This window comes from Phocoena sinus, chromosome 8 (assembly GCF_008692025.1).
Source record: "Phocoena sinus isolate mPhoSin1 chromosome 8, mPhoSin1.pri, whole genome shotgun sequence".
Classification (NCBI taxonomy): Eukaryota; Metazoa; Chordata; class Mammalia; order Artiodactyla; family Phocoenidae; genus Phocoena; species Phocoena sinus.
The window spans coordinates 94,698,132-94,719,304 of NC_045770.1; the positions used below are offsets into that span (position 1 = coordinate 94,698,132).

General features: G+C 54.4%; 1 protein-coding gene across 1 annotated transcript in view; it reads right to left on the reverse strand.

The window, feature by feature from the left end:
- ALX4 (ALX homeobox 4) overlaps positions 1-20,332 on the reverse strand; it is a 39,766-nt gene extending 19,434 nt beyond the window's left edge. Inside the window, exon 1 of the mRNA XM_032641287.1 lies at positions 19,882-20,332. Coding sequence (XP_032497178.1) covers positions 19,882-20,332 — 451 coding nt within the window. The remainder of the gene's footprint in view (positions 1-19,881) is intronic.
- Positions 20,333-21,173: the final 841 nt, after the last annotated feature.

Genomic DNA, 21,173 nt, shown 5'->3' on the forward strand with positions numbered 1-21,173 from the left:
CATCGGTCCACTCTCACACAGCTCTCTTGGTTCTTCCCACACACTGAGGTGGGGAGGTTTCCTGTGGTCCAGAGGATGGAGGGCGCTTCCCAGAACCAAGGAAGGAAAAGGAATTAGCACTGGGATGCTTCATGCTTTACCCAGTACTAGCACACCTGTCATGCCACCACTGCTGCTCTTCACAACAGCCATGTGAAATATGCCCATTTGACAGCCCCAGAGACTGAGGCCAGAGGGAGTAAAAGACTTGTCTAAGAATACACAACTGGTGAGAGGCAGAGCTGAGGTCTGACCCCTAAGCCTGCGGCACTTCCTCTGGGCCCTCCTGAAGTGGATACCCTCTGTGGGGCTGGGACGGGACAGCCAGAAGACAGGGTCAGGGAGGAAGGGAAAAAGTGGGAGTCACAGGAGGATGGCTCCTCTCTGACGCCTCTACATCTGCCCCATCACATCCGACCTTCAGTGCTGGCCCTGATGAAACTGTCCTGATAGAATTTCATCGACCTGGGACCTCAAATGTGGACCCATGCCTTTTCCTGGGACCTTGTTTTCAGGGTCCCCTCCATCCCCCAGCTTACACCCAGCTAATTCTTTCTTGTTTTCTTTCGGACACCGGGTCTCAATTTGCATTTGTTCTCCACTAAATACCAAAGTATTTCGAGGTAAAGAGGCATATGTCTGCAACTTACTCTTAAACGGTTCAGAAAGAAAGAATACGTATCTGTGTATAGGTATGTATATTGATACATACATATATACAAGAGAGATTGAGAGTGATAACACAAATACAGCAAAACATTAAGATTTGGGGAATTGGTGTCAAGGGGATCTGGGAATTCTTTGTATTCTACGTTTAACTTTTTTGATGTCTGAAAATATGTCAAAACAAAAAGCTTTTAAAAAGAAGAAGTATGCAGACAAATGGGAAGAAACCACTTTATCCAGGAATCCCAGTTCTGAAGCCGGCATTTGTCATAATTTGAACAGGGCCCAGACCGGGGTTTAGTTAGCAACCTCCCCTCCTCCCCGTCACCAGCACTGTCCACGGCCTCTGCAAATGAGCTCGCACACTGGAATCAAAATCACAAGGCAGAAGCCAACTCTAGGAACAAACCTTGCTTCCCCAGCCCTAGGGAAACCCACATTTCCACCCACGTAAGTAACTGGTGACCCCCTTAAAGCACGTGGTTCTTCTAAATGCTCTTCCAAGGCCCGAAGGAAGCAGTATTTTGTTAGCTGAGGTCAAATTACTCTCGGACCTTAAAAGTAATAAAAGTACTTTTTATTGTTTGAGCCTATTATAATTTCAGTCCTCCTACAATTAGTCTGAGTGAGGTTTCCTTGTATCCAAAGAGAAGGGCTTAAAAAGAAAGCCCACTGACAATAACTGGACCGTGGAAGTGACCTAAGTGTCCATCGGCACATGAATGGAGAAGCAAACTGGTCCATCCACACGGTGGAGTATTATTCAGCCTCAAAAAGGAAGGAAATTCTGACACCTGCTACAACACAGATGAGCCCTGAGGACACTACATTGAGTGACACAAGCCAGTCACAAAAAGGCAAATACTGTGTGATAGCACTTATATGAGTCCCTCGAGTAGTCAAGTTTATAGAAACAGGAAGTAGAACGATGGTTGCCAGGGGCTGGAGCCCGGGGGTGTGGAGTTAGTGTTTAATGGGGACAGAGTTTCAGTTTTACAAGACGAAAAGAGGATGGACGGTGGTGACAGTTGCACAACGTTCCGGATATATTTCATACCACAGGGCTGTACACTCAAAAATGGTTAAGAGGCGGCTTCCCTGGTGGCGCCGATGCAGGGGACACAGGTTCGTGCCCCGGTCCGGGAAGATCCCACATGCCGCGGAGCGGCCGGGCCCGTGAGCCATGGCCGCTGAGCCTGCGCGTCCAGAGCCTGTGCTCCGCAACGGGAGAGACCGCAACAGTGAGAGGCCCACCTACCCACCCCCCACCAAAAAAAAGGTTAAGATGGTAAATTTTATTATTACTTGTATGTTACTACAATAAAAAAAATTGGAAAAAAAGAAAAGAAAGCCCACTAGCCTGTGTCCCTCAGGGCCTTCACTGCCTTTAGCCTCCGAGGTCCCCTCCGTCCCCCAGCTTACGCCCCAAATTCCTTTTTTTCTGTCTTTTCCCTGATGATGTGACTTGGTTTGCATCTATTCATTGTGCTCCTTCCTTGGTTTACTTGTTTGTTCATTCACCGATAACCTCCCCAGAGCCTCCCCTTAGTCATGGCCTCGTGGAAGGGACAGACGTGTAACAGTGTGGTCAAGTGTTATGGGCCCCAGTGGCAAGAGCCCTGCATCCTGGGTGCAGCGTGTCCACAGGAAGGAGCAGTCGCTTCTTGTTGAAAAGGCCGGGGAGGCCTCAGCAAGAGCGTGACCTTGAACTGAGTATTGGAAACTACAGAGGTCCTGGCAAGGCATGCTACATTTTACGGCAAAACAGGACATCCCAACTGCCAGCTGAGCTGGTCCTAAATTACTAAGTGAGAAGCCTTAGGGGCCTCCCCACAGGGCTGGTGCCACTAATAAGGACGATCACATAATCACTCGTGTTTGAGTAGTTCTGACCCATCCACTATCTTATTTGATCCTCCCCAGATCCCTAGGAGGTCTGTGTTTTTACCCCCATTTTACTGATGAGGAAACTGAGGTCCAGAGAAGCTTAACTTGCTCAAGGTCACATAGCTAGGAGGGGCAGAGCTGGGATTTGAACCCAGATGGTCCAGCTCCAAGCCCAGTGTCCTGTCTATGGCCTCTCACACAACGATGTGTTGTCTCTCTTCCGTAGACAGGCAATCTTGAAAGGATTGCAGGCAGACTTAGTCTTGTCATTGGGAGACACAACTGAGCCACTGGAGATGTTTCCATCACAGAGGACTAATCTAAACAGAACTTTCGGGTGACCATGAGAAGCCCCATGTATGATCTAACACTTGAACATCACCTCCTGATACTTACTGGGGTGAGCTGGGTCGTGACCTCAGTCAGGGACTCTAACCAGCCCTGTGAGCTGCTATCCTCATGGAGACTGAGGTTCCCCGGCTCCTTCCTTCCTGGTCCAGCCTAGGTCTCATCCCCAAGCCCTGCCTCATGAGGCTGGAGGAGATCCTAGCACCCTGCAGGGGAAGGGGCGCTGGCCCAGGCTGGGTCCACTGTCACAGAAGCAGAAGGAGCCTCCATACTCTCCCTTAACCCCAACAAGAAGTCCCAGAGCTCAGGGGTCACCCTGGGCCACTACTCACCTTCCAGGCAGGATACGGAGACCCCGAGCGACCACAAGGCCTGTCAGTGGAAGGACTGTGTCTGCCGGTTTCAAATCAGCTTGGTGGTCTGTCTGCCCCTTGTCCCTCTCTACCTTCACCTAACCAAGTGGCTTTGGGTATGTCCCTAAATATCTCCCACCTAATCCCTCAGAGCAGGGAGAAAACGTGCATTCCCAACCATCCCCATGGAGGCACACCATAATAGTGCCATTGGATCCAAGGGAGGCAAGATGGAGAGGCTTAAATCCTGCTCTAGGTGAAATGAATGAGAAGTCTTTGGAGCAGGACAGGCGTGGGTTGGACTCCTGATTCTGCCACTTATTTGGTGCATTCATTCATTCGGCAACATTTCTGGAGCGCCAGCTGTGTGCTGGGCAAAGTTCCCGGTGATGGAAATAGGAAGTCTAATAAAGCATGGCCCCTTCCTTCCCAAAGTCCCCCTGCATGAGGGAGGCAGTGATTATGGTGCGGGGAGGTGGACAGAGCAGAGGCATCTAGGCCAGCCTGGCGGGGGAAGCAGTATTTCCAGGACCACTCCAGATCTCTGTATGGGAGAGGCTTCAAGGCAGCGATCTCCTGGGAGGGGTCTGTTAAAGCTGAGTATAGCTAGCTCTTTACGCGTGATAAGGAAGTGTCAGTTTTCCCCATTAAAGAAATGGGGAAATTTCTAAAGGAGATTGTTGAGGAGGCTTCCAAGCCACGCATGCTTTGGCAAAGTGGCTTGGCCTCTGTGCGCCTCGGTTTTCTCATCTGTAAAGTGAGGGTGGATGATACATCCCAGCGTGTTTGTGAGGTCTCAATGAAGTCAAGCGCAAGAACGCACATCTCTGCCTGATACACAGCACGCTCTCTATCAACGGGAATCCCCCACGATAGCTTAATACCCTTATTATTTGGAGGCAAGGTAGGCCAGGGCAGCTGCAAGAGCAAAGCAAAGTCAGTCACTCAGGCTGCAGCGTTTCATCCCGCCCCCGCCCCCGCCCCCGCCCCAGGTGTACTCTTTTTAGCTCAAGTTTCCCCAGCTCCAGCTGCCCAGAACATGCCACAAACCCCTGTCCCAAGTAGCCCCCCACCCAGTCCCCTTCCAATCAGGGCCCATTTTACAATACATATAACAAAGACGATAAATGGGGTGAAACATTTGACACAATTTTGTTTATCATTTGTTACATACATATTTAAAACTGCTAGTTGATGTTAAAGAAAGGCCCTTCCATAAATACTTTTTAACCTAAGTTAGGTTGCAACTTGAAGCTATAGCCACGGAATGAGAATTGTAATTTTTTTTTTTTTTTTTTTTTTTTTTGGCGGTACACGGGCCTCTCACTGTTGTGGCCTCTCCCGTTGCGGAGCACAGGCTCCGGACGCCCAGGCTCAGCGGCCATGGCTCACGGGCCCAGCCGCTCCGTGGCACGCGGGACCCTCCCGGACTGGGGCACGAACCCGCGTCCCTTGCATCGGCAGGCGGACTCTCGACCACTGCGCCACCAGGGAAGCCCGAGAATTGTAATTTTAATCACTGCATTGAAGACAGTGTGGCTTACAAACCAGTTGACAAAGGTCAGAGCAGTCGTGAGCTCCTTATAAAAACCCCACTCCCACTCACACTCTTGGAGCATCTGGACAACTTTCCTATGGAGGCACACCAATATTTAACGGCTCCGGAAGAATTTTCTCTGTGGGAGCATCTGCTGCCCTCTAACCATCATACCACCTGAAAGCTCTCTGGGGGTGGGGAGTGGAGAGACGGACTGTTCTAGAAAGGTAACCGATGCCACCACCACTGCTACTGTCATTTAGAAATCAACTTTGGTGATTCAGTACTATGTCGGGGGCCCTTCTGCCCAGGGAACCCCAGGTCACCTTTCCAGGCCCTAGTCTGTTATCACTTCCTTTTTATGGATTTCCTGCCATGCCCTCCTCGGAACTCCCCTAATGGCCCCTAATTATTAGATTACTTTTCACAAAGCATTGCAAGTGTGGATGCATGGCAGCCTCCACCATTAGACAGTATCTTCATCATGGACAGGGAAAACATCTTATCAAGCTCTGGTCCCCACATCTGGCACCCAACAAATACCCTCTGAATTAGATGAATCTCGTTGAACAACTAAAGGTCTCAGCCTGCAGAATGACCACATCGGCCTAGAGAGAATTTTTTTTCCACCAAAATCAAGTGTTTTCTTCCTCCAGATGCGTTCATGCTGTGTTCATAACCTAAAGAATCATTTACAAGCCAAAAAAGCAAGAAGATGTTTCTCTCCTTGGACAAGAAGGGGAAAATAAGGGCTGAATTAATTGTGAAACTGCTAGTTAAAGTTTTCTGAGGTTGATAAGGCTGGATAAGATTATTCAATCTCGGCTTAACAAAATTCCATCTTTAAAATTACAAAACGGTTACAAATTCAAAATCTCTAGAACAAAATTATACCTAAGCTGTTAGAGCTTCCATCTAAATGGTTGGGATTTGGAGGAGGTGGGGTCCAAGTGTTTTGCCCATCACGTGTAATAAGTATAAACAATGTTCAATATTCCAATATTTGCAACAAACGTGTTGCTGAAGAATGATTCTTTCATTGCCTTCTGCTCATCTGGACTGAACAAAATGTCAAATGTGTCTCTGCTTTAAAGTGTACGGTGTGTACCTTCTACCAAGAAAACAGCAGTGGATATGTGATGAGTACATCTCTTTTCAGTACTCCTCAGGGAAATGAATCATCCCATGAAACAGTGAGAATGTACTTTGTGTAGCACAAAAATGGCTTCGTGTAATCTCCTCTGAGGGGCTAAGTCCTGCACAGTTTATTAGGTAAAGCCCGGCCCTGGCTGTCCACCTGCCTTGGCTCGGGCAGTGTTTCTCCAAGGCGGCCCCTGATCCCTGGTGCACAGCTGATGCTGAGCAAACAAGGAGGCTGGTCCACGAGCGGTCAGTTACCGTGAGTTTAGGGAAGGGGAGTCTAAACTCCCCAGCAGCCTGGAGAGATGTGGCCTGAAGGGTCTGAGGGGCCCGGGGACACCCTTCTCCCGTCCTCGATCCCTCCTGACCCCATGCTAGGCAGACAGCCAGCCTACACCCCTTTCATCACTCATCCGTATTTTAAAACATTTTGTCAACCACACAGTGTGGACTCAGTAATAAATTGCTCATTTTCCAATTTTATGCTTTCAAGTCAACCGTAACTCTTTGTCAAAGTTTCCGGCTTCACCTACTCGAAGTTCCAGGAAAATCCTATCAAAAATAACAGCTAATATTTATTGAGTACTTGCTCTGTTCCAGGAACTGTTTTAAGCTCTTTACCTATATCATCTTATTTAATCCTCACGATATTATTCATATACCCACTCTACAGATAAGGAAATTGAGGCAAAGAGGTCAACTAATTCGCCCAAGGTCACTCAGCTAGACAGGCTGAAATCTGTTCCCAGGTCCTGGCTACACTGGCCTCACCGAATCCAAGGCATCGGAAGCTTCAGGCAGCCCGTGCAGCTGAATTGTAGGATGAACCCAGTTTCTACAAGATTCCAAGAACATTACACACTGTGCCTGTTACTTGCCTTTGGGCACCTGGCTTGGAGTCTAGGCCTCTGTTTATTCAACTGGGCTGGGGGATTCCAAGGCAGGAAGCACCGGCCTCACAAGAGCCCCCTTTGGGGCTCCCACAGCTCCACCGGCAGTGACAGTGGGGGGCAGAGCCCCCCTCGCCTTTGGTCACCTACCAGGGGTGTAGAATACTATCTAGTCCCTGGCTGAGCCACTCACTGGACAGCACTTGGGATGGAGGGCAGAGGACAGGGGGCAGCAAATGCCTCTTATGAGAATCAAATAGAAAATCTTCAAGATATTCACAGGGCCAACAGTGCAGAGCCAGGGGGGCATGCACAGGGGACCTCCCTCCTAGAGCTCCTCCCAGCTCCACGGGGAAAGCGCTCTGGGATCACCTTACCAAAAAGAGTAGTCTCAGATTTGGTCCTCTCAGGAGGCGGTGTACGGACACTGAGAGCACAGGAGAATTTCCCCCAAGGCCATGTCCTCACAGGAGGGTCAGCTGGAGGACATGGGGGCTCCCAAACAGCAAGGGGCCTGCTCAGAGGCCGAGGTCGTGGCGCTGGCGCCCTCACCACTAGCTCTGCCCACCACCCCTTCTCACCAGCTCTGCTTCCTAGAAAACAAGTGTGTCCCAGAGCTGAATCTCTTTGGCTGGTCAGGCTCTGGCCTGGAGGCGAGGGACTGAACGGGATGAGGTTCCCCATATTCTGCAACTCTGGACCTTCATCTCAGAAGGCCATGCCGGGGACAGACCAATTGTGCAGAATAGAAAGCCTAGAAGTAAACTCTCAAACATATGGTCAATTGATTTTCCACAAAGCTGCCAAGACCATTCAATGGGGAAAGGACAGTCTTTTCAACAAATGATACTAAGAAAACCGGATATCCACATGCAAAAGAATAAAGTTTGACCCTTATCTTACACCATCTACAAAAATTAACAATGTGGATCAAAGACCTAAACTTAAGAGCTAAAACTATAAAGCTCTTAGAAGAAAACATAAGGGAAATTCTTTCTGGCATTGGAGTTAACGATGATTTCTTGGATATGACAATGAAAGCACAGGCAACAAAAGAAAAAATGGATAAATTGGATTTCATCAAAACCAAAAATTTTTGTGCATCCAAAGGACACCATCTAGAAAGTGAAAAGACAAGAATAGAGAAAATATTTGCAAATCACATATCTGATAAAGGATTACTATCCAGAATATACATAGAACTCCTACAACTCAACAACGAAAGCCAAACAACTCAATTCAAAAATGGGCATATGAATAGACATTTCTCCAAAGAAGAAAGACAAATGGCCAATAAGACATACAAATGGGGGCTTCCCTGGTGGCGCAGTGGTTGAGAGTCCGCCTGCCGATGCAGGGGACGCGGGTTCGTGCCCCGGTCCGGGAAGATCCCACATGTCGCGGAGCGGCTGGGCCCACGAGCCACGGCCGCTGAGCCTGGGCGTCTGGAGCCTGTGCTCCACAACGGGAGAGGCCACAACAGTGAGAGGCCTGCGTACCGCAAAAAAAAAAAAAAAAAAAAATAGATATACAAGTGGCCAAACACAAAAGGACAAATATTGTATAATTCAATTTCTATGAGGTGCCTGGAGTAGGAAAATTCAGAGGCAGAAAGTAGAACAGAGGTTTCCAGGGGCTGGGAAGAGAGGGAGATGGGGAGTTATTGCTTAATGGGCCCATCTGGGATGATGAAAAGGTTCTGGGAATAGTGGTGATGGTTACACAACACTATGAATGTACTTGATGCCAGTGAATTGTTCGTTTAAAATCCTCGAAGTGGTAAATTTTATGTTATGTATATTTTACCACAATAAAAATTATCCCTAACTAAAATAAAGATTTGAATTTTAAAAGAGGCTACACTAAGCTTGGGGTCTCAGCCTCTCACTGCACTGCTCAGAGGCCTCCAGGGGCTTCCCTGAAGTCTGAGTACCTCACCAGAAAGTAAATGGCCCTCTCGGTTTTGCCCCTGTCATTCCTCAGGCAGATTCTTGCCTGTGTCCATCATGCCCCCAGCAAGCCACACACTTGCTCTTTCCCAAACACTCCGTGTACTTCCCTGACCCAAGTGCTATCTGCTGAGTCTAGAGTGCTGTTCCCAGCTCGTTTAGTTGGTGAGCTCCTATTCAACCTCCAAGGCCCATCTCAAATGCCCGTACTCACTAAGTTTCAGTCCATTCGCACTCTTCCTGAGGACTCCCATGTCTTCACATTCCCGTGGGCGGGAATCAACTCATTCACTGCCAAGTGCTCCACGCCTGATGACACAGAGGCACAACCCGGCAGGAACTGTTGGATGGGAGGGGCAGCCTTTGGCAGGGCACCTCTCACAGCTTTGTTTATGCCCAATACCCTCTCTAAAGAGGCAGGAGGAACTCCATCAGACTCCATCAGAGTCTCCTCCACCTCTCTGATCCGCCTCCCAGAGTGCCTGGCTCACTGCATAGTGGTGGCCGCCACCTGCTGAGTGCTGACTCCACCCCAGGCTCAGGTCTAAATGTTTCTTCTCACCTGGGCTGTAAGCTCAGGACGGCACCCTGGCCGGAACACAGCGCTGCATCCCTTGAGGGTGTGGAATCTCAGAATCCTGGGGTGGGGCGGGGCTGAGTGGATGGGATACCCAGGGAGGAACATCTGTCGCCCTGGGGCAGGAAGAACCAGGAGCCCAGAACTCACTGCAGGGAAGGGGGGAGACCTGAGAGGAGTGCGTGTGGTGGAAGCAGCAAGACCCTAGCTGCGGCCTTGGAGGTGACAGCAAAGGAGAACAGTGGGGGGGAAAAGGTGCTCCTCTAACTGCCAGAGGCTGAGAGGACTCCAGGCTTGTGCAAAACGGGGCGACCCAACACTTCCCTACTCCCACTCCCCAGAGGGATCCCTGAGAGAAATAAATTATTTTCCACCAGGGTACAAGAGAACTACAAGTCGGGTTCTCATCCAGGCTCAGATTCAAAAGAAGGAGGAAGGAAGAGAAGATAGAAAGATTTTTAGAGTTCCTAGCATTTCACATCCTGATTCCTCCCTCCCTCCCTCCCTCCCTCCCTCCCTTCCTTCCTTCCCTCCCAAATGTTCATTGAGCACCTGCCATGTAGAGCAAGCCCTTCTCCAGGCTCTGGGAAAAGTTTGAAACAAAACAGACAGAAGCCTCACGGCAGTCTCTCATCCTCCCCAGGAGGAAGGTATTTCCCCATTGTTTGCTCCCACACAGGGTCCTTAGCTCCACCCTGCCCTGACCAGAGGTTCTGGCACGTTCCTGGGGCCTCCGGGAACTCAAGGAGTAATCCCTCAAAACAGTTATGAGGTCCCGACGCAGTGCCTGGCCCCGTGTTCTCGCCGCAGCGCAGCAGGACACTTGAACAGGGAAGAAGCTGGGCCCAAGGGCAAAGGTCAGGTCTAGACTCCAACCTGCCAGGCACCAAGCCCATCCTTGACCTCCCATCTGCCACTGCATCCGCAGATGGGAAGATGAGAGAAACTCTTTGGGGGCCATATTTGTAAAACCCAGTCTTTCAATCCCATATCATCTGGGATAGAATGAGAGTGACCTCAAATCTAATTAGGGTCGTCGCACAAAAGGATGCCCTCTGGGTTCTCAGAGCCCTTGGGCGTCAAGTACTTACCTTTGCGCCTCCGAGCTGTCCCACCTTGGGCAAGTTACTCATCTTCTATGAGTCTGCTTTCATCCTTGAAATAGGGATGATAATAGGATCTCTCTCTCAGGGCTGAGATGGGGATTCCGTGAAATCACACCCAGGAAGCGCACTGGCACAGGCAGGAGTGCTCAAGAAGCATGAGCTGTCACACGGGGTCCTCAGCAGCAGAGGCCTTACTTGCCAACTCTAACCTCCTTTTGCCTCACACCCCATCAGCCTCACTTCCTCGCTGTCCCTGTCCTGAGGCAGGGCGTCAGGCAAGACCGCCAGACTCTTCCTGTTTGGCACGCTGGACCGAGGAACCTCTTGGTACAACGAGGCCTGGAAGAGCGCAGAACCCCAGGGCCTCAGAAATCAACTAGTCCCAGGCAGGGGGGTTCAGATGGGAGAGCGAGGCCCTGAAAGGAGATCTGTGCATAGAACCGTGGGCATCCTTGTCTACTCTGCCCTTCGATGAGCTCCCTCCTTGAAGGGGGGCCGCGGAGCCATCCCAGCTCAGTGCTGGGGTGTGAGCCAGACGTCAATGTGGCTGAGTGGTGGGGCTGCAGACAAGGCCAGGGAGACCCCTGGATATCAGGGAGGCCCACATATCTAGGAGGCACCAAAGTTCTGAAACCTGATCGGAACCTTGCCCCCCCCCCCATTCAAAATACCTTAGTACGCGCAAGATGACTAAGGGGGTGGGGCCCTTAGTCCTCCCAGGTGGAGAACGTGACCTTGCAGGATATACCTGCAGGCACACTACCTCTCTGCATCCTCACACTCCCTTCCCACGTAGGCAGGGCAGGCCCAAACAGATCCCCTTTTGCAAATGAAGAAACTGAGTGGAACGGGAGATAAGGGGGCTGTTCCAAAGGCACAGGGCCATTTCCAGGGAAAAGCCAATACTTGAAGCCAGATCTCTTGACCTACAGAGAAGGCATGGAGGGGGAAAATGAGAGAAGAGAGAAGTTGCCAGCTATTCAGCCAGCAGAGGAGATCCAGCTGGTCTGAGGCAACCCCCAACTTCCCTCAACCTCTCTGAGCCCTCACCTTCCTGGGCGAGGTTCCGCCCACCAGGGGGAGTGAGGTGAGCCAAGCTGCCCGTCTCTGCCCAGCCTGAATCTGGGCTTCCCCCTCCCAGCACCGCCCCGTGAACTGCAAACAGCCAAGTCACTAGTCTGTCTTCTGAAGGCAGGGGCTGCGTCCAGGGCTTCACAGAATCCCCCGTGAGGCCTGGCACAGGGACAGGCAAAGTTTGGTGAGCAACTGGAATTAGGCATTTCAGTCCCCTTCCCTGTGAAACAGGGCATTTGGGACCAGGTGGGGCACCCACCCTGACACCATGACCCATCACGTTGGAGGGCTGAGTACCAGGCTTCTAGACCCAACCGATGTCCGCAGTCTGGCAGATGGTCAACCTCAGAGGAGGAAGTCGGTCATGTGGCCTCAGCTAACCCCACTTGGGCTCTCATTGCATGGTTTCCATGCACTTAGGAAAGAAAACCTGGTTTAGGGAGCCCAGCAGAGAGCAGGAGTCCTTGCCCCACTGGGTCACATTCGGGATGAGTTCCTGCAATCCCACCGGGTGCCCTTCTGTTGCCCCGGCAACCCCAGGAGCTCATGGTGGAGCCCACCTTATTTCTGAAGGAGGAGGAGACTGCAAACATCTACCCTGTTTGATGCACAGACTGTGCGGCTTACTGGATGGGTTACAGCGAAGGGAGACAGTGGGCGGGGCCGGGGGGGGGGCGGACACTCTCCAACTCCTTCTTCCCCTGCCCCCAGCAGTGGTTCCCCCCTTCCCACTGGTCTGTGGGGATCCACTTCTTTTTAGGCCTCAGTTTGCTCATCTGTTAAATGAGATCTGCAATGTGCATAAAGATGGTGCGGACTCTTCCACAGCCAGCCCCACAGGACCGCGGGCACATTCAAGAGGTGGAGGTAGGAGGAGGCCCCGCTGCAGTGTGGGTGGGCTGGGTGAGGGCCCCAGGAAGACGCTTGGGCTCGCCCCAGCCCCAGCTGGCCACAGGGGGACTCTGCCTGCCACTCGGTGAGTCAGCCTCCCTGAGAAGCCGCGACCAGCGACGGAGAAGGCCACAGGCCGTGACACACAGGCTCTTCGTCACCGCCTCCTGGCCCGAGACTCTGGTGGCAGAGCCTACAACACGCGCAGTCGCTGGGGCGGGCGTAGGGGGGTGGGGTGTCCGGGATCGTGTACAGGTGCTCACCCTCGCCCGCACACGGCTCACCTACACTGGCTGCACCCTCGGAAACTCTGGGGAACACACGCCTTCCATATAGGAGCGCACACAAATTAGTATGCATGGTCCCCTGCATCCCCCTGGGAGCAGGACCGGACCGATGAGTATGGGCGGGGCACACCGCTCCACGTTCACGATGGACATGCGCTCACACAAACCCCCAGGCCTCCACCCACACCAGCCAAGGTACTGGGAAATGCTCACAGGGGCACTTAACCACACTCTGGCAACACTCCAAATGAGACACCAATTCTTCATTCATCCTTCCAGCCAGGAAACATTTCCTATGCCCAAATGTATACACCTGGAAGGACAGAAGGTATAGGATAGCAGGGAGCCACTCGCTGGGTGTGTTCTAGGAGAAGGTCTGGCACGTGGTAGGTGATCAGTAAATGCCAAGATAGGGGAGATGGGTGCAGACAGGGGACAGGAGTAGTGGAGGGGCCAGGAACCCCTGAGCCCCCGACTTGAGCCTGGTCACTCGTGAGCAAAAAGACACCCGCCCCTCTCTCCTCTCCATAGTGAAGCCCCAGCTTGGATGGAATCTAGAGCCTGCATTCAACTTCCGATGCTCTAGGGCCGCCTGCCCACTTGACCTAGAACTGCTGCCTACTTGGCGCCTGCGCCCCTTAGCACACCCCAGGAAACCCTCAGGACATGTTTCCACTTCCAGGAAAGCCTTTCCCGGCACACTCTACCCCGATTTCTCCTGTACAAAAAAAAAAAAAAAAAAATGTAGGTAAGGGTGACGAGGGCAGGGAAACAGGGTGAGGGGGGTCCAAACTGGTACCAGCACAGTAACCCCTAGAGGGCCTTTGGAAATCATCCAGACTCCTGCATTTCACAGAACTAAAATTCGGACCTAAAAGGGAAAGAGAAAGGGGAGGGATTTTCCCAAGGCCATGCAGGGAGTAGAGAACACCGTGGTGGAGACCTGCCGCCATCTCAACCCAGAATGTGTGCCCTGCCTCGCACGGGTGCCAAGCTGGACCTTCGTGCCCGGCCCAGACCCTCCACAGCCTCTCAGTCTTCTCCGCCATGGCCCTTGGAGAGCTCGGAGAACCTGCTGCTCTGCCCCGACCTGGGTCCCTGGCAGTCCATCTGCGAGGTGCTTGGGGCTGACGCCCAGGTTTCGGGACCCCCAGTTTGGAAGGAGAATCCGCTCTGAGACAATCTGCTTTAAGAATCCGATGAAACGCGCGCCGGCTCCCTCTCTTTCTCCAAAGCGCAGTGTCGCCCGCGCCCAGCAGCCCCGACCCTGTGGTCCCCAGTACACGCGGCGTGGTCCTCGGGAAAGACAGGCAGTGGCACCCCTTTCAGCGCCCCATCTACCCGCCGGTATCTCCCAGTAACCCTCCTCTCCTCACGCGCGTTGTCCCTTCTAGCTGCCCGAAACTGCCCGCTGCTCAGAATCTCCACCCATTCCCCAGCCTTTTGCTGCTCTGAGCATCCTCTTTGCGTATCTCTTTTCCTCTCTACTGAGCCTCAACTCCCCTTCCACCGCTCCCTCTCTTCCTTGGTGCTGCCGGTCTGGGGTGGGATGGGGTAGAGAAGAGGGTCAGTGGCAGAATGCACTGGAGATGGGCGGGTGCACAGGTCCGGTGCGTTTGGAGCTCCCGCGACACCTCCCTGGACACACTGGAAGCTTCTGTCGCACCACTGAGCCCAGCCTTTGTAGGGAGACCAGCTTCCAGGCAGCATGGCATTAGCTGCCCCGGGCTACCCCGCACCCCTGTACTGGGTGAAGAAGGAGCATCTTGAATGGAGTCGGGGGTGTTGCTGCCCACCTGCACGTGTGTAGGCTAGGGAAGATGGCACAGGGCTGCACCTCTGGATGGAAGGTCCCTGGGGGCCACCAGTAACTCTGATCTCAGAAGCACCAGCCTACAGCTGGGAGGCCTTGGTGGCCGCACAGAAGTGCCTCCTCTTTCTCCAGAAAAGCCCTGTTTTGAAAAAAGGGCCTCTTCTCACTGTCCAGTCTGAACAGAAGGCTGGCCTGTGGCACCCACAGCTCCGGAGCAAAGGGCGAGGGTGGGGCAGTGTCCTTCACTCTAAACTTGCTGGGTGATAATCAGCCCATAGCTGAGTCCCCCCCCCGTCTTGGTTTTCGAATCTGACGACCTGCCTTGCCACCTCAACAACGCCTGGCGAGCCCCGTAGCTGCGGGAGCACGTGACCAGGTGGCACCTGGCAGGCGAGGTCCCGATGCAGAGCCTCGATCTCACCGCCTCACCCAAAACAGTGCCTGTGCCCAGGTCCTTCGGTTTCCTGGGGGTGGGGGGAGCTGAGAGTTCTCTCCAGCCAAGCGTTCTCTCGCATCCGGCCCCCAACTCCCCTCTCCTTGCAGTGAAAGGTACACCCACTCCAGCGCAGCCTCCCCATTCTCCATCCCAGGCCCTCGGAGCCTCGCGGGCGCCCGACAGTTTTCACATTCTTTCCCTGCCTGCTGCTCCGGGCACCCTGGTCCAGGGGTCGGCGGAGAAGCCCGAACCCCACACAGACGCCGGGACTCCAACCTCCTTTCACACCAACATGCAAAGGCCCTTACGTTTCCATTTCATATTTCAGTTTGCCACCAAAACAAAGCCGAGGGCAGACTTGCGGGAAGAGAGAAAGGAGCTGAGGGCAAGGTGAAAAGGTATACCCACGGAAAAGAGCGCCCAGCTGCTTTCTGAAACGAAGGTTCTCGGGACTACGGCAAAAATTTATGTATGGTACTTTTAACTTGTTTTCCTGCTGTGGCCCCTCTTTGCAGCGGGCAAAACTCGGGGCTTCGGCGACTTCATGAGAGCCTTGCCCGGCGAGGTTCCCGGCGCAGCCCCTAGTTCCCTCGAAGAGTAGGGACCGCGCAAATCCGGGAGTACAAGGTCAGCCCACTCAAGAAACGCCGCTATCGCGAACAGGGGGCGCGCGGGGGGGGGGGGGCAGGCTCTCTGGCTTCCCTGAAGTCTCTTCTGAAATTTCCTTACATCAACTTAAAAAAAAAAATCCCCCCACCCAAAGTTTTCGTTTACAGATACAGTACGTAAATGATCTGTGTCTTGATCCAAGTGGTCGTTATACAGCAAACACGTACATAACAATTCTTCAAACTTTCCACTTAACTGTGTACTTCACTGTATATAAATTATAATAAAGAAAACTTTGTGGCCATCGACTGATTTAAAATAATACTACACCTTTAATCCAGGCCTTCTGTTTTCCTATATAAGATTGTATGTGTTTAGGCTGGACTGTTAGAGCAGACTGGAGGTTATAGAAATGAACAAAGTAAAAAATTAAAAGCATCTTTCTTCCTCTCCTCCCCCACCCCTAAAATTGACCGGGGGTCGACGTCACAGCTCCCAGGCTTGAGTTTTCCCTCCATCATCCCACAATCACCCACGGGCTCTTACGGCTAATGGGCAAGCCTCGGTTTCTCGCTGTCTTTTTTTTGCGGGGGGTCTCTCTTACACAAAACACACCCCGGTTCTTTGAGTAAATTCGAATATGACCCAGGAGGAGTTTACACATTTTGTGGTGTGTGGATTGTGCTGGTGGGAGAAAATAAATATCTCTAGCATTCAAACTCTGCGTCTAATTCGCCAAATCAAGACCAGCCCCTCGGCGGTGCCCCAGGGGTCTCCGGCCCTACCCTCGTCTCCCAAGACCTCTGCGCTAAGAGCGCTGCCTTCGCGGACGGCTGGATGGGAAGGTAGCAGTGGGCTAGCAACGAAAACCTGCGTGCACCGAATCGAAAGCGAAAGAGAAGGAGGTAGCAGGGCCGTTCTCGGTAGCGTTCCGGGGCGCAAGGCCAAGGCCTGGCGGGCCGCGCAAGCGGCGGCTTGGAGAGTCGTCCGCGTTGGGAGCGAGGTGCCGGGGTCCCTACTCCCGCGGCGAGGAGGCTCTTCGCCCGGCTGAGAAACATCGGTCTCCAGCCTGGCGTGTCTCCTGGGGCCCATGCGGCCTAGGATGGGCCAGCGGGCAGGGACTTCGGAAGGCCGAAGTGCGAACCCGGAGCCTGACGGGGTCGGGACTGCAACACGCGAGGACACAGAGGGGCTCTATAGTAAAAGCGCGAATGTCTCTGCACAGGGGGGACTGTGGAGTTACATTGTTGGTCGCCCTTTTAGTACCGATGGGGAAACGGAGTCGCAGTTAGGGAACGTCTGCGGCCGGGGAAGGCTTCTCATCTCCTCTTTCCCCATCTCCGAGAAGCCCCGCCACTGGAGACCTGAGGCGGCTGTCCTGCCCCAGGCTCTCTCGCCGTGGCCCCAGCACAGCCCCCAAACCCGCACCTTTCCAAGGAGCGCTTGGACCCAAGGACTGGCTCCCTGGGCTGACGTCCCAAAGGAGACCTCGGACCCTCTCCTCCGCTCGGTGCAGTTGCCCAGACGGAGGAACTGGTTTCCTGCCCGGGGGGGGGGGGGGGGACCAAGAGAGCCGGGAAGGAGGTTGCCAGGTCAAAGCTCCCTTGGGTGGGGGCTGAGATCAACCGCTGCAAGCCTAGCACCAAAGCCATGTCTGCCTCTGCCTTTCCCCAAGCTCCTGGGGACATCCGAGGTTTTTGCCTTAGACCCATTTCCCCCCCTCTGGAGTACATGCTCTCACAAGTGTGGAAGAGAACCATGTCAACGTGTGTCTCAGTCTCCCTGCTTGCTGGCCATCTAGAGAGCCCGCTCCAGAGGCCCTCCTCCCAGCTGCCTCTATAGAGATCAGAACCTCACCTCTTGGTGCCTCGGTTTCCTCCTCTTGGACCTAATGTGCCTAGCTTTTTTTCTACAGGAGCCAGAAATCTCCTTTTGGCCAGAGAAACAGCAGCTGCTAAGAGAAGGGAGAGAACAAGCAGAGCTGTTTGTTGTTTGTGGCTTTGCCCTGAGCAGTGCCTCCATCTTGGGCATCAGGGAAGTGGGGTCCTGTTGGTGTTTCCAGCTGCCTTTTGTCTCAACCTGTAGCTTTTGGCTTTGCCTAGCACAAGGTCGGGGGCCTGCCCTGTCCTCACAATTGGGTGCTTACAGGTTCCAACGGCACAGAGGCCGACGGTAGAAACGTGGAGCGGGGAGGCTAGACTCTTGCTCTGTGGGGGAACGTTTACTACCCCATGAGGCCTCACTGTTATCTCCTCGTGATGCAGATGAGGAAACAGGGCTTTAGAGGGATTTCTTACTCTCAGGTCACAGTGTGGGCTGCCCCAGTGGCTACTGCCTGTAGAGGATACATTATGCAGGCTGGCAGTGGGGGCCCAGCAGGGCTCAGAGGCAGTGCTGGGAGGGGTCTAGCTCTTTCCCTTTTCCCTCTGAACCCGAAGACATTTCCAAATGAGAGGTTGAAAGCAGCTCAGGATCTCTCCTTGCCTAATTAACTCAGCCTCCTCAGAAGCCTCACTGGTGAATTTCTCTAACACATGAAAAATCAGTGCGGTGGGAGAGAAAACATGCGAGTCCCCTGGCTCCGCACAGCGAACCTCCACGGGTCCCTCAGTCCTCGGCTGGCTCACACCTAACATTCCCAAAGGACAGGGACCAGGAGGGGCCTGGGTGAGGCCAGGAGGAGGGAGCCTGATCCCCGGGGCTGGCAGGCTGGTGCGTGTGGACAGGGCGAGAGCCCCTCTCCACCTGAGTGTGGAAGGAGCACCTGTGTAGAGCTGTGAGTGTCTGTGATCCGAGTGCCTGATCTCATTCCAACAGGAAGGTGGAGAGGAAAGGTGGAGGAGGTGGGGACAGCCGCCGGGTCTCTCTAAATCTGCTCCGTCTGTCCTGTGGATTTGACAGTGTGTGGCCCTGTGCGAAGCCACATGAGCGTACTTGGCGTGTGTGTGAGCGCGCTGCTCATGAGGAAGTGGTCGTGTGTGTATGTGTAGAGTCCAAGTGTAGTCCAGTGTATGTGTGAATGTTTGTGCGTGTCAACGACCACTTAGTGGACTGATTCTGAGCCTGTGGGGAGCCAGGTAGAGGCTGAGTGTAAGAAAGCGTTTCCCATGCGTTGCTTCCTAAGGTTATCCCAGTCGCCAAGGCCTCCACCATGTCCTACCTCTGTCCCCAGGCCTGGTGTCTCTCCATCGGGCCTGGATCAGTGCAGCCAAAGCCATTGTCCTGTCAGAACCAGCTCATTTCCGGGGCCCTGCCTGAAGGCCAAGGCCGCAGGGGGAGAGTGTGTACCCGGGGCTCCTAGCCCAGGCGTTTTCCCCTCCCTTCTCAGTTTCTCTCCCTGCCAGCTTGGGGCTCACCAATGCCGATTCTGTGGGAGAAAATGCCCAGGCTCCTCAGCTGCTCTGGCCTCAGGCCACCCTTGAGAGGTTCTCTCCCCTCCACTACGGTCACGGCGCTTCAGGGCCCAGGCCTGCGTCCTGAGGTCGCCTTCAAGGGGGCTTGGAGGTCATTTAGGCCTCAGGTTCCCCGTGGGCCCAAATCAGGACCCAGAGCCTTCCCTCTTGCCCAGCACTGCGCCGCCTGGAACTCTGTTCCAGCCGGTCGGTCCTAAACCATTGTTCCGAGGCCGCCGCCTCTGGGGATCGCCGAAGGAGAAACGCTCGGGAACTCTGGTCGGCCCGCCTGCCCGCCGCGAACCACCTCGACTCAGGTCTTCCGCGGCCTCAGGCGTCTCTGGACCCGCACGCGCGTGGCGCCCCGGTTCCACGGCATCCCGGGCGCGCTCCGCCGACTGCGCTCCAGGCTCCCGGCCGGGCTCCGCACCTGCGACGCTCCCACCTGCGGCGCCGCCCGAGGAGCCCCGTAGCCGGCGAGGAGCGAGGCCTCGGCAGCCCCGGAGCCTAGCGCCCGAGCGCTGCGCTGCGACTGTTTCCCGCCGCACGCCTTGAGCGGGTGCGAAGCATCCGCTTCAAAGTCGGCCCGGCGGGCAGCGCAAAGCAAGTGGTTTGGGGGAACGGCGAAGAGGGGAGAAACAGACTCCACGTTGAGTTTAATAGCCGACGCTCCGCACCCTCCGCCGAGCGATCTGAAGGGAGCAGGAGGTATCCCTTGGTCTCCTCGGAGCGGTCGATCCCCGTTTTCCTACCCGAAGTCACACGCAGCTCGGCCCCGCACCTCCCAACCCGCCAACTCCTGCCTCCCGCAAGCCGAACGGGTTTTGAAGGTGCCGAAGCCCTGGGTCCTGGGGACCCCAGCCCGAGGGATCCGCACGTGCACTCACCGTAGCAGGGGACCTGCAAGGCCGCGTTGTGGCCGCCGCCGCCTTCCTGGAGTTTGAGGCTGCCGTCCGGGGGCGTCTTGCAGGCGCCTCGCTGCAAGTAGAGATGCGGTTGCTGCGCGGGTGGCTGCGGCGGCGGCTGCGGCTGCGGCGGCGGCGGCTGCGGGGCCGACGACTGGGGCTGGAACTTGTTAAAGGAGCCCCGCGCTCCGGCGCCACTCTCCAGGGGTGCCGCCAGGTCCTGCTGCCCCGCGCCGTAGCGGGCGCGGCTCTTGGCGTCCCCGAATCCCTGCCCTTTGGCGGCAGCCGACAGGAAAGTTGTGCTGAACTTATCACCGCCGGGGTATGCCCTAAAAGGCGACGAGCCCTCCCGGCTCTGCGACACCGGGCTGTAGTAGGCGTCCATGGCAGCAGCCGGCGACTCGCAGTAAGAGACGCAAGTCTCAGCATTCATGCCTGGCTTGGGCGGGCGACGGGCGGGGGCGCGAGCGAGAGTGCGAGGACGCCACCGCGCGCCTTGGCTGGGAGTTTGGAGAGGCAAGGAGGCGGTGGCTGTGCGCTCCGCGCCGGCCTGCTCGCTCTCCCCACTCCTCCGCTCCACGCCTCTCTCTCTCTCTCTCTCTCTCTCTCTCTCTCTCTCTCTCTCTCTCTGCTCTCACCCCCTCCTCTCTCTCCCTTCTCCCTCCCCACAGCTGGCCCAGGGAAAGAACCGAGGACTGTAAAAAGATTCAGATGTTTCGGAAAGTTGACCAGCTCTCCCAAACCCTCTTAAGATTTTGAAGCGGAAAAATAGAGTGAATTTTTTTTTCTTGACTTTTTTTCCCCCTCCTCTCCCTCTTCTCCTCTCTCCCTACTCTCCTTTCACCACTAACCCCTCCCCCCCCCCCTTAAGGAGATGCTACTAGCTCGCTCGCCGCTCTGAGGGGATTCTACCAAGAGCCGCCCAAAGGCCTTTTCGATTCAAGGCGGGGCCAGGGAGGTGTCTGGACTCCCCGGGCTCCCGAGCCTAGGCTGAGAATTGGTGGGTCCAAGCTTTGGCCTAGGGGAGGGGGGTATGCAAAACTTTAGTGACAGATTAAAAAATATATAAAAAAACAAAACCAAAAACCTAACAGGTTTCGACATTCGGAGTCTGATGGGCCGCTAGCGTCCGGGGGCAGGCAAGTCGTTTGCACACTCGCGTGCGAATTTGGCGGTGCAGCTGCGAGTCTTCCCATTGGTGCCTTTTCCTCTGTTTCCAACCCCTTTTCCCTATTCTCGGTTCCTCCATGAAATTAACACACACACACACACAC